This window comes from Bombyx mori, chromosome 24 (genome assembly GCF_030269925.1).
Source record: "Bombyx mori chromosome 24, ASM3026992v2".
NCBI classification, from domain to species: Eukaryota; Metazoa; Arthropoda; class Insecta; order Lepidoptera; family Bombycidae; genus Bombyx; species Bombyx mori.
The window spans coordinates 9,437,896-9,453,147 of record NC_085130.1 but is presented as its reverse complement, the minus strand read 5'-3'; the positions used below and the strand labels follow the sequence as shown (position 1 = coordinate 9,453,147).

The window sequence follows — 15,252 nt, the reverse complement described above, 5'->3', positions numbered from 1 at the left end:
GTAACCACTCACCATCAGGTGGGCCGTATGCTCGTCTGCCTACAAGGGCAATAAAAAAAAAAAACTTCCGGGAACCTGCCCTTTCGGAAGTCGTGAAGTCGTCGTGGCCTAAGGGATAAGACGTTCGGTGCATTCGTTTTGAGCGATGCACCGGTGTTCGAATCTCAGGCGAGTACCAATTATTCTAATGAAATACGTACTCAACAAATGTTGACTTCCACGGCGAAGGATTAACATCGTGTAATAACCAACCTGCAAAATTATAATTTGCGTAATTACTGGTGGTAGGACCTCTTATGAGTCCGCACGGGTAGATACCACCACTCTGTCTAGTTCTGCCGTGAAGCAGAAATGCGTTTCGGTTTGAAGGGTGGAGCAGCCGTTGTAACTATACTTGTGACCTTAGAACTTATATCTCAAGGTGGGTGGCGCATTTACGTCCGAGATGTCTATGGGCTTCAGTAACCACTTAACACTCCTACTACCATTTGTATACAGATATGAATTGAATAATTGGATCAATAGAAAATAGTCTAAACATGGGAGCTGCTATTTTTGACCCACAAACCCGAAAATGTATGATGTTCAATATTATCTCAGATGTACGAGTGTCAATTATGATCATAGAACTAGTGGCCATTTTAGAATCTTCATATGCTACGCTCAGTAGACTCTGACAAGTTTGTAATACTTACTGATTCTCGTAGTTCGCTGCAACACTTAAGCCGTATGTGTTTATGGTGTTAGGGGCAATCCAGTTGCTTATACAATTATTGAGCAGATATTTATCTTAAAAGCGGATGGTAAAGAAGTGATATTGCAATGGATACCTTCTCACATCGGTTTGTGTGGTAACGAAAGGGTGGATAAGTTAGCTAAGGAAGCTTCTAGTGATGGTGTACCATTGAACATAGTTCCTAATTATACCGATTGTGTCAACTTAGTAAGAGAGGAATGTTATCGTCTATGGAAGGTATATTTCGATGAAAGGTCTTTGACGATGAAAGGAAAAAGGCGTGTGGTACAAAACAATTCAAAGTCTACCATGGAAAACGCCATGGTTTGATACTTGTAACCTTAAAAGAACTACCCTAGTGACTGTTTTCAGACTTCGTTCCGGGCACATCCCACTCAATAAATTTGCTCATTTAATGGGGAAGGCTCCTGATTCAAAATGTTCAGTTTGTGATGTAGTGGAAGATGCTTTTCACATTATGATGGAGTGTGCGCGGAATGATGATCTGATAAAACAATTCTTTGCAAAATATACAGATTTTCGATAAGTTGGGAGGGGTAAATTGCGTATTAGCCTTTCTGGAATCCGAAATGGCAGTCACTTTATAAAATAGTGTTGGTGGGCCTTCAGAGACGATAACAGTTTCCTTTTTTTTTTAATATAATTTTGTGTTACTATCTTTTGTTGCACAATGGAGTGAAATATTCACTAGGTGAATAATCACCTTAAAGATAAAAAAACATGTGTGCAATTCACACGTGGTAGAAGTGAAACCTTCCAAAATTAAAATACAATTATCCTAAACGTCTTAAGTATATGTAAAATTTTGTCATTAGTAAATAATTGTAAGGTAGCGCCCTCTGTGAATTGATATTTTAATTTCACGTATAATCCTAAATTAAAATTCACTACAAGAGCTTTCATACACACGTTAGTATTAAAAAATCTCACAGATGGCGCTGTATTAAATAGTATGTATATTTCTGTCTCATTCTTTGCTGGCTTCATCCTACACATTTTTGTATTTGTGTCTCTTACCTGTCGTTTTTTCCGTTGCATCCGGTTTGAAATCACAACGATTCTAAAGAAGTTTTAACTTCAAAAAAAAACCACAACACCAGGTGGGCTGTGAACTCGTCCACCCATCTAAGCAAAAAAAATAACATGACTATCATTCAAATAGAAAAAAACACGGCCAAACCCTATCACCTGTCCTGACCCAATCAAAGCAGTTGAGAATTTTTTGCCCCTGAAACACCCAATTTGTCCATGTTCTGTATTCAACGGGTTATTTTCAATTATGTTACCGTATTTGGCGACAGATCGACAAAAAAATATATATTAGCCTGAACTCCTTTCATAAACCTTTATTAGCCAACGATAACAGTCACTTGTTGAGGTTTCTGGGGTGAAGACAATCGGTGGATCGTTGGAACAGCACGACTGCACAGCTGCAGGTCAGACTGGCAGGCCTCACACTCACAATATTCCCAACCACCAGTGAACAGTATATGAAATACACCTATCTGCACTATTAGATATCTCTCACAAATAACTTAAGACATGCTTGTTTCAAAATAAAAGACATAAATTATAATTTTTAAAACTTATTTATTGTTAACTTAAAAGTAACATCACATATTAGCAGCGCCGGCGAGCGGCCGCTCCGTTCCCTGGCCGAGCGCGCGCGGCGCCACGCGCGTGACGTCACACGCGCGCGTCACCGCCTCCCACGGCGCCAACGTGTGACGCGTCATCACTGGTTTAAGAAGACCGCCCCGTTCGAGGCAGAATTCAAAAGTTTCACAACAAATTATAAGATGTTCTGTTTATAATTTATTCCTTAAAAATCGACTTCAGTAAAGCACTCGGTCGATAAGTAACTATATACAGTGTTAATACAACGCATTGTATTTTTCCTGTTGAAATCAAAACTGTCACAATACATTTTAACATAGTGTAAAGTACGACTCGGCCTCCCCCGGGCCACGTCCGTAGTGTCTGTTTACTGCAACGTTCATTTGACATACTTCTATTTACTATAATGAACTATATAGAGTCGGTGTACCTAGTAGAGCACAAGCGATTACATGAATGGGGCTGGCGGCTCACAGCGCCATCTTGCGGCCCTCGATGGAGATCTCGACCGCGCGCCGCGAGCCGCTCTTCAGTCGCTTCTGATCCACGAACTTCTTCATTTGCTTCTCGTAGCGGGTCATCTTCTTCTTAGTGGTCTGTGCAAGGAGCGGAGCGAGTAAGTATGTGAGTAGCGGAGTGGAGTGTAGTTGCGTCACACACAGGCGGACGCGCAGTACTGTACTGACCCGGGACATGTCCAGGTCGCAGGTGGACTTGGGTCGGTACACGTAGTCCTTGGTGGAGGGCTGCGGCACCCGCGCGCGCGCCACCCAGCCCGCCTCGCCCGGCCGCCGCGCCCTGCAACGTGCGCGCCGCACGCATTACTACTGTAGTGTGCAGTAGTGCAGCACTGTACAGTACAGTGTAGTGCAACGGTGTACAGTGTGGTGCAGGTGTGTACAGTACAATGTAATACTGCAGTGTACAGTACAGTGTAATGCAGAAGTGTACAGTACAGTGTAATGCAGACGTGTACAGTACAGTGTAGTGCGGTAGTGTACAGTGTGGTGCAGGTGTGTACAGTACAATGTAGTACTGCAGTGTACAGTACAGGGTAATGCAGAAGTGTACAGTACAGTGTAGTGCGGTAGTGTGCAGTGTGGTGCAGGTGTGTACAGTACACTGTAATACTGCAGTGTACAGTACAGTGTAATGCAGAAGTGTACAGTACTGTGTAGTGCGGTAGTGTACAGTGTAGTGCTATAGTGTGCAGTGTAGTACAGCACTGTACAGTATAGTATAGATCAGTAGTGTGTAAGTAAGTGCAGTGCAGCAGTGTACAGTACAGTGTAGTGCTGGTGTGTACAGTGTTGTGCAAGTGTGTACAGTATAATGTAATACTGCAGTGTACAGTACTGAGTAGAGCAGTAGTGTACAGTGTCGTGCAGTAGTGTACGGTACTGTGTAGAGCAGTAGTGTACAGTGTCGTGCAGTAGTGTACAGTGTAGTGCAAGTGTGTACAGTGTAGTGCGGTAGTGTACAGTTTAGTGCAGTAGTGTACCGTGTAGTGCTGAAGTGTACAGTATAATGCAGCAGTGTACAGTACAGGGTAGTGCAGCAGGATACCTGGGTTCGTCTTGCGCGCTGGCGGAGGGTCCGGGGTCATCCCGCCGCCGCCCGCCCGCCATGGCTTCATCTCGTGCCTGTCGCTCTTCCCGCGTCATGGCTGTGTCACAACTTCACATTACAACAATATTCATTCATTCATTCTTAAAAACTTTATTCTAAATGCTGCGTGGATTCAGAATTCCGTTGTACAACGACCTCGGGCACTGACCCCGGCCAACAGAACTTTAATTGCAAGGTTTTGATGAGAGGTGCGTCTCCTGGCCGCAGCCCCAGGTGGTGGCGGTCTCTACAGCTTTATTTATCCAACCAATGTTAACAGATATTTTTAAAGTATAATCTTGAATGTTAAAAAGCGAGATATTCTGGTACATGACGTACTCCTAGCGTGGCGCGGCGTGACGTGGATGGCGCTGGATGCGCAATACCTTTAAAATCTGTGGAGAGGTTGAAGATGGGCCTGGCCCACTCGGAGATGAGTCGGCCGGCTCGCTCTCTGTTGGCCTTGGTCTCCTTGGGGTGCTTGTAGAGGTACATCACGGCCTTGCCGATGCCGGACTGCTTCAGCAACGACTTGTCTATGGGCGGAAACTGAAATGATGACATCGCTATTATTGTATCCGGAGCTTCATTACGTGGAGTTGTTGGGTGCGGGTGCGGGTACTGACGTCGGTGAGCAGCTTGAGCACGGTCTCGCGGATGAGCAGGCAGGGCAGCGCGCGGTTGGGCATGGGCGCGAGCCAGTCGCACAGCACGTTGAGCGCGTTGTGCTCCAGGAAGGCCAGCTGCAGGTCCTTCTTGATCAGCTGCGACATGGCCGTCTTCAGCATGGACACCTGCGGGGGCGACGGGTTAGCTTCCGGTGCCTGCTGTACCTTCCTCAGATACGTATGTGGACGAGCTCACGGCCCACCTGGTGTTAAGTGGTTACCGGAGCCCGTGGACATCTACAACGTAAATGCTGCCACCCACCTTGTGACATGAGTTCTAAGGTCTTAGTATAGTTAGAACGGCTGCCCCAGTCTTCAAATTCGAACGCATTACCGCTTCACGGCACAAATAGGCAGGGTGGTGGTACCTACTCGTGCGGACTCACAAGACGTCCTACCACTAGTAACGAATTAATTAGTAAATTTATGACCATTTAGAAAGAAAATAGACAGGACGAAGGCTACCCGAGGCGAGGGCCACTGTGATCCAGGAGTCAACTATTCAGAGATGGCAGCCATATATAATAATAATCTATTGTGTTTTAAGTTTAGTATTTTTGGAATGTTGGTATTTATAATCCACTTTTCTGGTTTATTACAAGATTTTTAATAAATATTGCAAATCATCTGTAGGTTGACCTTCTTCACGGCGGGTTGGTTCTTGCGATTGAGCTCCCTGTCCTCGTCGGCCGCCTGCCTCATGGACTGCAGCAGCTGCGCGATGAGGTCGTCGTTGTCGTTGATGATGTCGATGTCCCTGCGCCGCCGCCGGCCTCGCCGCTCGTCCCGCTTGCGCGCCAACATCACCTCGAAGTCAGACAGCCCGCCCGCCGCCTCCGCACTGCAACACGCCACTGGGCTGTACTGCACTGCACTGCACTGTACTGTACTGTACTGTGCTGCACTACACAGCACTGTACTGTACGGTACTGTATTGTGCTGCACTACACTGCACTGTACTGTACGGTACTGTACTGTGCTGCACTACACTGTACTGTACTGTAATGCACTGTACGGTACTGTACTGTAATGCACTATACTCTACTGTACTGTACCGTACTGCACTACACTGCACTTGTACAGTACTGTAGTGTCGCCACGCATCGAGACGCGCCCCGCTGCGTCTCTCCCCGTCCGCATACCTCTTAGAGTCGGGTGCGATGTCATCGTCGGAGCTGTCGGGCTGCGCTGCTTCCGCGTCCAGCACGCGCCCCTCCCCTTCCACCTCGGGCGCCTCGTCTCCCTCGTCTCGGGCTCGCTTGGGCTCTCCTTCATCATCAGAATCGAGTCGAACAGCTCGCCGTTTTTTACCTGTGCCCAAAGAAGATAGTAAAAAGGGGTATACGCATCTTCAAAGTAGAGGGTAATACGAAATAGCGTTAAACGCGGTTATCTCATTATGTAAATAAGGTTAGGGGAAGATGGATAGAAAATTAATTGGTTATTTTAACATGACAACAAATTAAAACTCATAATATTTGTCACTATATCAATCGTTTTCTAACATAAATTTATACAAAAACATATTTTACAACAGTTTATATATATTAGAAATAAAAAAGGACCCAGAATGGAACCCTGAGGTACACCCATTTTCAACACGGTGCCTGAAGATCTATTACCTTTTACATCAACTGTTTGTATCCTTCCTGATAAATAGGAAGTAATAAGTTCCAATGCACCATCCCTAATACCATAGTGATGTAGTTTCCTCACCAATGTTTCATGTTCAACACAGTCAAATGCTTAGGATAAGTCACAGAAAATTCCAAAACAATCATGCGACTCCTCCCAAGATTGAAATATATTTTTGATTAGATAAGCACCTGCATCAGTTGTAGAGCGACCCCTGGTAAACCCGAATTGTTTATTATGAAGCAGGTTATTTGAATTGAAATGTTCTTAAAGCTGTGACAAAATAATTTTTTCAAAGATTTTACTCAACGTAGGGAGTACTGAAATAGGTCTATAGTTTGAGGGGTCATCAGTACTACCAGATTTAAAAAGAGGAATCACTTTACTGTTTCATTAAGTCAGGAAATACACCACACCTAATACAGTCATTAAAAATACTAACAAGATGAGGAGCAATAATGTCTATTACAGACTTCAAAACTTTTACTGATATTCCCCACAAGTCAGCTGTATTTTTTACATTAAGGCTATTAAAACTTTTTATAATATTGCTGGAATTAATTTTCTTAAATTTAAAAATTTCATTACATTTGTTAACATGGTTATGCAATAATATTTCAGCTGCTGTGGGAGATGAATTTAGAGAAGTAGTAGTTCAAACTGGAATGTCAGAGAAAAACTTTTCAAAAGCATTAGCCACATTTTCATGACTAGTTACCAATTTATCATCTACCTTTAATGAGAATTCATGGTGGCTATTTCTGACTTTTCCACTTTCTCTGCCAATGATGTTCCAAGTCATCTTTATCTTGTCAGGGGCATTTTTTTATTAAATCACTTAAGTGTAAAGATTTTGCTGCTAAACAAACTTTTCTAAATAGTTTTGAATAGTCACTCACATATTGTTGAAATATTTCATCATTATTATAAGCTTTTTCAGAGTACAGATCATATAACTTTTTTCTACTTTTGTACACTCCGGTGGTGGCCCACTCGCTGAACACTGTTTTGTTTTTTAATGGTACGGTTTTAGGAATAAATACATCAGTAAAGACCAAATTAATTCTCTCAAACATATTCTGGTATGACAAATTTGGGTTTTAGTTATAAAAAATTTCTGTATGTTCTTGCATAATATTATTTCTAAACTTCTCAATTCGTTTTTTATTAATAGGAACAATCACAAGAGTATTTTTATCTTTAGAATTCATATTAAATTCAAAAGACACAAATTGTCCACTATGGTCTGATGTTAACTGATTAATATTTTTTTTGTTAAACGGTGTTACATTTGTAAAAATGTTATCTAAACATGTTGCCGATGTGGTTGTTGTCCTAGTAGGCTCTAAAAATAAGTTTGGGAGGTTATATGACTTTAACAAAGTTCTGAATCTAATAGTGGTATTTGTGTTTTCTAAAATATTAATAGGTTTATAATAATTAACCACATATAAAAATTTGTTTATTAGAGACAGAAAGCTTTAGCAATACATTTTCCAAAATATTTTCGAAGGAATCATATAACGCATCAGGAGGTCTGTAAACGCAGACAACAATGAGGTGCTCAAGCTCGACACAGGAAATTTCAATAATTCTCTCAACAGAGAGGGCCACTACGTCCTTTCGTTCCTTACATTTTAAACATTTACTAACGAGAATCAGTAAATCACCGCGAATAGCGTTTTCTCTGCAGAAGGAACTTGACAACTGGACATTACACATTTAAACCTGAAGAAACACTAAATAGACAAAATAAAACAAATCATACAACTTCACTCCTCGCGTTCCCGCCAAAAAGTCTCTAACCAAACTGATTTTTTTTAAGAGATGTTATGACCTGGTAACTGAGACCTTTAAGTCATGTCTTATTTTAATTTATATTATTCATATTTTTATGAAAAATTATATTATGGAGTGAAATGAAATGAAGATGATTAATTTGAGACACTAATCAACTGGGATGAAATTAAATGAAATGAATTGAGATGATATGGGATGAAATATAATCACAGTAAAATGGTGGTCATTTACTAAGATTTTTTCAGTGGGCTTTTTGGAGGATCCCGAGAAGTTACGTCCAGCGGCTTTGTTTCATTTTCCCACATTTGTGCACTTTCACAGATATTAAACAGTTAATAAACCACCATTATTACACATTTAAACCTGAAGAAACACTAAATAGACAAAATAAAACAGATCACACAACTTCACTCCTCGCGTTCCCGCCAAAAAGTCTCTAACAAAACTGACATTTGACTCGTCCACAGAGTAAATAAAAATATAGGATAAAGTACATATCAATTTGAATAGAGTAAATGACGATTTCATTTGAGGATAAGTAAAGGTCAAAAATCTTAGATTTTACATGTTGGGTAATTAAAGGTTATTATTCATTAACAATTGGTTTTCGTAATGAGCTAGCCTGTGTCCGAAATGGTTTTATAAACAAAGGAAAAGAATACTTGATGCCCGTTTGTACTGTGAGAAGAAAACGATTTACCAATCGTGACCCTTGATCGTAATAAAGGGACTGATGGAAAAATTGGAAATGATCAAATATCTTACCCCTGCGCGAGGGCGACCCGGAGCCGGAACGAGAACTGGACCTTGATTGGGACCTAAAATGAAATTTATAATACTTTTCAAGTTGTTACAAATTTACTTTATAATGTGACATGTATGTATATTATGAAGTACAGACCTTGACCGCACTGACTTGGAGCCGGAGCGCGACCTCGAGCGCGATCGAGACACGGAGCGAGACTTGGAACGAGACCTAGACTTCGATCTCGAACGAGATTTAATGAGAGATTTGGATCGGGATTTAGAGCGAGAACGGGACTTGGAGCGGGATTTAGAGCGAGAATGGGATTTGGAGCGAGAATGGGATTTGGAGCGAGAACGCGATTTGGAGCGGGATTTAGAACGAGAGCGCGATTTGGAGCGGGATTTAGAGTGAGAATGAGATTTGGAGCGGGATTTAGAGTGAGAATGAGATTTGGAGCGGGATTTAGAGTGAGAATGAGATTTGGAGCGGGATTTAGAGCGAGAACGCGATTTGGAATGCGAACGAGATCGTGATTTTCGTGGCTGGGACCTCGAATGTGACCTACTTTTTCTTTGCCGCTCTGAAATATAAAATACATTTAATAACATTTTAAATGAGAGAATATGCTTTTATATGGAATGAAAAGAAACCACTCTTATAGTCGATTAGGTGTTTATAAACTAACTCTGGATAAATGGGAAACAACGTGTGGTGCAAAGTTAAACACAAACTGTGTTCCAGCATCCGGTGATGTATGTATGTGTTATGGTGTAAATGAACTCACCAGCTTCAGCAGACCGGTAGCGGCCGGCGAGGGACCCTGCGCGACGCAGCGGTACATTATACCTAGACTGTGTGGTTCACAATCCCTTACTATTTATTAATAAATTACAAACCTTTAATCCAGGATTTGCATTTTATTTTAAAACTCTGAGTCTACTGAGGTTTTACAAAATAAGATACGATAAAACAAGATGCGGATCTTACCAGCAGATTTGGATCTTGATCTCCTTTCTTTAGAGCCACTGCGCGATCTCCTCGCGCTGGTTGCATCTTCATCAATCTCTAAGTTGGCAGGGGAGTCTGACTTGCTTCTGTTGTCTCTCTTGTCAACTTTTGGGGTGACGCTGCGAGATGTTCTTTGGGAAGCGCTATTGAACTTAGATCTCGAACCGCTTCGTGATCTGCTGCGAGACTTTAACGAGCCGCTTCTAGAACGAGCCTCGGCCCGCGATTCGCTCCGAGTACGACTTTTCGCATGGGAACTACTTCGGGATCTAGATTTCGCAGGTGATCCACTACGAGATCTTGATTTAGCCGGTGACCCACTTCGGGACCTAGACTTTGCAGGGCTACTGCTTCTAGAACGAGCCGGCGAGCCAGACTTTGAGCGTGAAGACGTATGTGACCCACTTCTAGATCTGGACTTGGAGGGAGAATGTGATATGCTGCGGGACCGAGAACGAGATTTTGATCTGGATTTTTTTCTTGAGTGTGTGGAACCATCATGAGACATTTCTGAATCCACCTGAAAGAACATTAATGAGATAAATATTTTGTTCCCTCAAAACAGTTCCAAGCTTTATTCATCTCTCAGCCTCTTGTGTTAGTTTACTTGTATTTATTATATTGTTTACATTGTTCTTATATGTTCAAATGTTTTTTTTTATGATTTTTATGTTAAAACTACACCTTTATATATTACTAGCTGACCCGGCAGACTTCGTAGTGCCTCAATCGATAAATAAAAGACCTAAACTTTTATATAAAATAAACTTTAAAAAAACAAAAGGAATCCGTCCGACGGGGGACACACGAAAGGGAAAACAAAATTGTTATTTTTATTTAATTCCGAGAATTTTTTTACATTTATGTACCTTTTAAACCTTCTCTGGACTTCCACAAATAATTCATAACCAAAATTAGCCAAATCGGTCCAGCCGTTCTCGAGTTTTAGTGAGACTAACGAACAGCAATTCATTTTTATATATATAGATTTCACTGTATTTGTGCTTTATTGTAGGAAAATTTGTGTCTTGTAAATTTTTTTTTTGTTTTTTTTTATTGCTTGGATGGGTAGTCGAGCTCAAAAGTTGTGTCTATAGTTTTTTTTGTGTACTGTTGTATTCTTATTTCTTTGCCTAATAGAACATAACTTAAATTACAGAACATAACATAAATATTACTTACAGATCTACTACGGGATCGAGACTTCCTGCCATCTGTAAAAGATTACTTATTTATGAAGCTTTATTTCAACTATTCCTGGTTTGAAGATTAGGGTATATAGTCATAAGGTTCTTGCACAAAATAAAAACAGTGAAATATTATATCACACTATCCCAATGAACAAGATTAAAAAATATATTGTTTTTTAATGTCACACCCTTGGACAGTTCTTTTAAACTAAATAGCTGCATGAATCAAATAAGTTATTCATCCAGCTTTAATCCATTTTTTTGTAAGCTCATGCCCCCCCTTGTGTTAAGTGGTTACCGAAGGCCTTACACATCTACAACATAAATGCAGCCACCCACCTTGAGACATGAGTTCTAAGATCTCAATTATTACAGTCCAAAAGCTGCCCCACCCTTCAAACTGTAACATTACTTTACAGATGCTTCACGACAGAAAAAAGCTGGGTGATTGTGTTACCCATGCAGACTCACAACATGTTCTACCATCAGTATAAAATAATGATAATCTTAGAATTGATGGTTTCAACGATGGTCCCACAAATAACTGAAGATGGGTTTCAGAAACTTGAGAAATCCATCATCTTTTTCAGAAAAGAAAATCCATTCTTAACATGACCTCAACAATAAAAAGTAAAAATAGTTTTCGAGATTTTGTGGCAAATCACAGGCTGAATTAAAAATATTGCAAAAATTACTAATGTTAAGTATGATTTTTACAACTCTACCTACCCTTTAGAAGCCTATGTTTCAATTCAATGCATCAAGTATATGTATCCGATCTGTCTAGTTTATTTAACAAAGGTGTTGTCCAGTACCCAAGTGTCATGAATATGAGAGCTAAGAAAGTGTAAGCTGGGTTCTACAAATCCTAATGACATTGACTTTTTAAATATAATTTAGAAAGCATAGCATACCTACATACATCGTGTTAACATAATATTTTAACTTTTGGGTTTTGGACAAACAGAAGATCTCCTAGAAATGTGCAGATAACTGCAAAATAGATAATCAATAATTCTATTACTAATCTAAATCACTATCTAATAATATGACAACCATTTTGTCTTCTTAGTCTAGAAAAACTTATTATAATTTGTTAAATAAATCACACCCAATCTATTTTCCCTGAACCACCTATTTCGCTTAACCACCTCTAAAGGTGGTTCCTGTGATTTTATTCGTTTACAATGGTATCTGCGAGTGATATCTTTCAATTATTGTAGCTGTTATCTGTAGCTTTTTATGTTTTCTTTAGAACAGGAATATGTGAAGAGAGTTTAAGTAAGTAATTTCTAGGATTTAACCTTTTGAAACAGTGAGGTTAGATTAAAATACTACATAAAAGGTTTAACCTGTATCGACATCCATTTCGATATACACTTTAATCAAATATACAATTCACTCTGAGTAATATTTTTAGATAAATTCTGTATTAAAAACACCATTTAATTATTAAACTCGAATTACAAATGGTTTCAAATTCTTCAAACAAATTACAGTTTTTATATTTTGTCACAATTTCATTTTTTTGTCTGCTTTGTTAAATTGGACAAAGGGAACGTGGCCAATACATCAAATCTTTGGTAATAAAAAACCAAACTCATGTAAATCTTGCGAAAATGAACTGGATTGAAACGAAATAGAATGGAATTAAATGAGACGAGGTACTTTTCAGCAGGATCGCGTGGTGTGAAGCTCTGTAAAGTGTTTTATTTGTTGATTTATTGTTTCTTCAAGTTTAAACGTGGAATAATGGTGGCTTTTTAAGTTTTTAACATCTGTAGACCTGGCTTCTCAGATTTTTCCAAAAAGTCAAATTCAAATTCAAAATCATTTATTTCAACTTAGATGTCAGTATAACACACTTGTTGAATGTCAAAATATAAATAACAATGTTAACTCTACCTCCGGTTCCAAAAAAAGCCACAGTTCTGAGAAGAATCGGCGAAACAAACTCAGCGGGCTTTTTTTTGGTTTTTTCTCAAATATTTTCTTTTTTTTTAAATAAGTAACAATATTTACAATAAACGAAAAAACAAGTCAAAAAATACAATTACAAAATAATAATAATAATAATAATAATGAAAAATGAAGAGGCCAGGAGCGAACGCCTCATTCCCACGTAGTGCCATCTAGTAGATAATCCTTAACTTTATAATATGCCTTGTTGCACAAACGTTCCTTGACAGTTTTCTTAAATCTATGAACAGGTAGTAATTGAACGTTTTGTGGGATCTTGTTGAAAAGTTGTACACCCAGCCCCCTAAAAGAGTTGCTTATTTTCTTAATTCGAGCCGCCGGCAACGCCTATGTTTGTTCCTAGTGTTCACATTATGCAAATCGCAGACTCTGGGGAATTCTTCAATGTTTTTACGCACGTATAATACATTTTCAAAAATGTATTGGGACGCTAAAGTTAGAATTTTGATATCCTTAAACTTGTCCCTCAAGGATTCCCTCGGGTGCATATTATAAATAGCACGAATAGCCCTCTTCTGCAGGATGAAAATCGTTTCGACATCGGCAGCATTGCCCCATAGCAAAATGCCATAGGACATAACACTATGAAAATAACTGAAATAAACCAGACGTGCCGTATTTTCATTAGTATACGTTCGTATTTTTTTTACGCAAACGCTGCAGAACTAAGTCTACTCGCTAACTTGCATATATGAGGACCCCACTGCCGCTTGGAATCAACTTTTATACCAAGAAAAACTGTCGAATCCACAAGCTCCAGTGTCTCTCCACTTACAGTAATATTAGTATCTACTTGTCTAACATTAGGTGTGGTAAATTTTATAAATTTTGTTTTTTTGTTACCTATTTAATAACAGATTATTAACAATAAACCAATGTACCACGCGCGAGAAGCATCATTCCTTCATATAGAACCGTCCAACAAACAATAGGTAGTCGATCCGTCCGTGTAACGGGCAACGGAAGAACTTTCTTAATAAAATATCGTTATCCCCAAAGGGTGATTCATTCATTCCTTCATAGCGGGGTATAGACATTATGTTTGCTTTAGGTTTCATACTTCAGTGGTTTGCTTGTTTAATTTGACAAATGAATCAACAATCATCTGAGAATTGAAAAGTGTTGAGACTTATAAGCGGGAACGTGAGTCCGCTCCTGGACTGAAGTAGTGTGAATTTTTTAATTTTGTTAATTTAATTTAGTGTCTCTTTAGGCTTCAATTTGTAATAGCGGTGGCTTATTAATTGTTTAGAATCGGTGAAACTGCATGAATGTGGGAAAATGAAATAGTCACTGGACGTGGTGGTTTCTTGTCTACGTGCAAACTAGTCTTTGCAAATAACCATCATTTTACTGAGACTTTATTTCATCCCATTGAAACGGGATGGGATAAAGTCTCAGCAATTAAATGAATTGAGTCTCATTTCATTTAATTTCATTCCAATTGATTACAGTCTCTAATAAATCAACGTCATCTTATTGAATCCCTATTATTTTCACTTTTTTTTTATTGATTAGATGGATGGACGAGCTCACGGTCCATCTAATGTTAAGTGGTTACCGGAGCTCAGACATCTACAACGTAAATGCCGCCACCCACCTCGAGGTATGAGTTCTAAGATCTCAGTGTAGTTACAACGGCTGCCCCACCCTTCAAATCGAAACGCACTACTGCTTCACAGCAGAAATAGGCAGGGTGGTGGTACCTACCCGTGCGGACTCACAAGAGGTCCTACCACCAGTGATTACGCAAATTCATTAAAACATCATAATATCACAGTCTCTTTAATAATTCAAATGAAAATATTTCTTTATAGAATGAGTTTTTTATTTTATTTTTTATTGCTTAGATGGTTGGACGAGCTCACAGCCCACCTGGTATTAAGTGGTTACTGGAGCCCATAGACATCCACAACGTAAATGCGCCACCCACCTTGAGATATAAGTTCTAAGGTCTCAGTATAGTTACAACGGCTGCCCCACCCTACAAACCGAAACGCATTACTGCGACAGAAATAGGCAGGGTGGTGGTAGCTACCCGCGTAAACTTATTAGAGGTCCTACCACCAGTAATTACGCAAATTAAAATTTGCGGGTTTGATTTTGGTTTATTACACGATGTTATTCCTTCACCATGGAAGTCAATCGTGAACATTTGTTGAGTACGTATTTCATTAGAAAAATTGGTACCCGCCTGGGTTTCGAACACCCCGTACATCGCTCAACACGAATGCACCAAAC

General features: G+C 39.7%; 1 protein-coding gene and 1 non-coding gene across 5 annotated transcripts; both read right to left on the bottom strand.

The window, feature by feature from the left end:
• Positions 1–2,327: 2,327 nt before the first annotated feature.
• LOC101746900 (protein IWS1 homolog A) lies at positions 2,328–12,611 on the bottom strand. 4 transcript variants are annotated; one of them, XM_012690510.4, is made up of 13 exons: positions 12,384–12,611; positions 11,024–11,055; positions 9,821–10,361; positions 8,987–9,413; positions 8,851–8,903; positions 5,793–5,961; positions 5,290–5,491; positions 4,609–4,776; positions 4,369–4,531; positions 3,941–4,040; positions 3,061–3,172; positions 2,805–2,970; positions 2,328–2,495 (listed from the first exon to the last, which is right to left on the bottom strand). In XM_012690510.4, the coding sequence occupies exons 1-12, from the start codon at positions 12,397–12,399 to the stop codon at positions 2,845–2,847; spliced, it is 2,109 nt and encodes a 702-aa protein (XP_012545964.1). In that variant the 5' UTR covers positions 12,400–12,611; the 3' UTR covers positions 2,328–2,495; positions 2,805–2,844. The 4 variants fall into 4 exon arrangements, with proteins under 4 accessions (XP_012545964.1, XP_062531738.1, XP_004926355.1 ...); XM_062675754.1 differs by having other exon boundaries at positions 2,328–2,970; positions 8,987–9,189; positions 9,322–9,413; positions 12,384–12,571; XM_004926298.5 differs by having other exon boundaries at positions 2,328–2,970.
• Mir3250 (microRNA mir-3250) lies at positions 5,516–5,627 on the bottom strand. The gene has a single exon (NR_130616.1). It is a non-coding gene; the product is annotated as a microRNA mir-3250 (primary transcript).
• Positions 12,612–15,252: the final 2,641 nt, after the last annotated feature.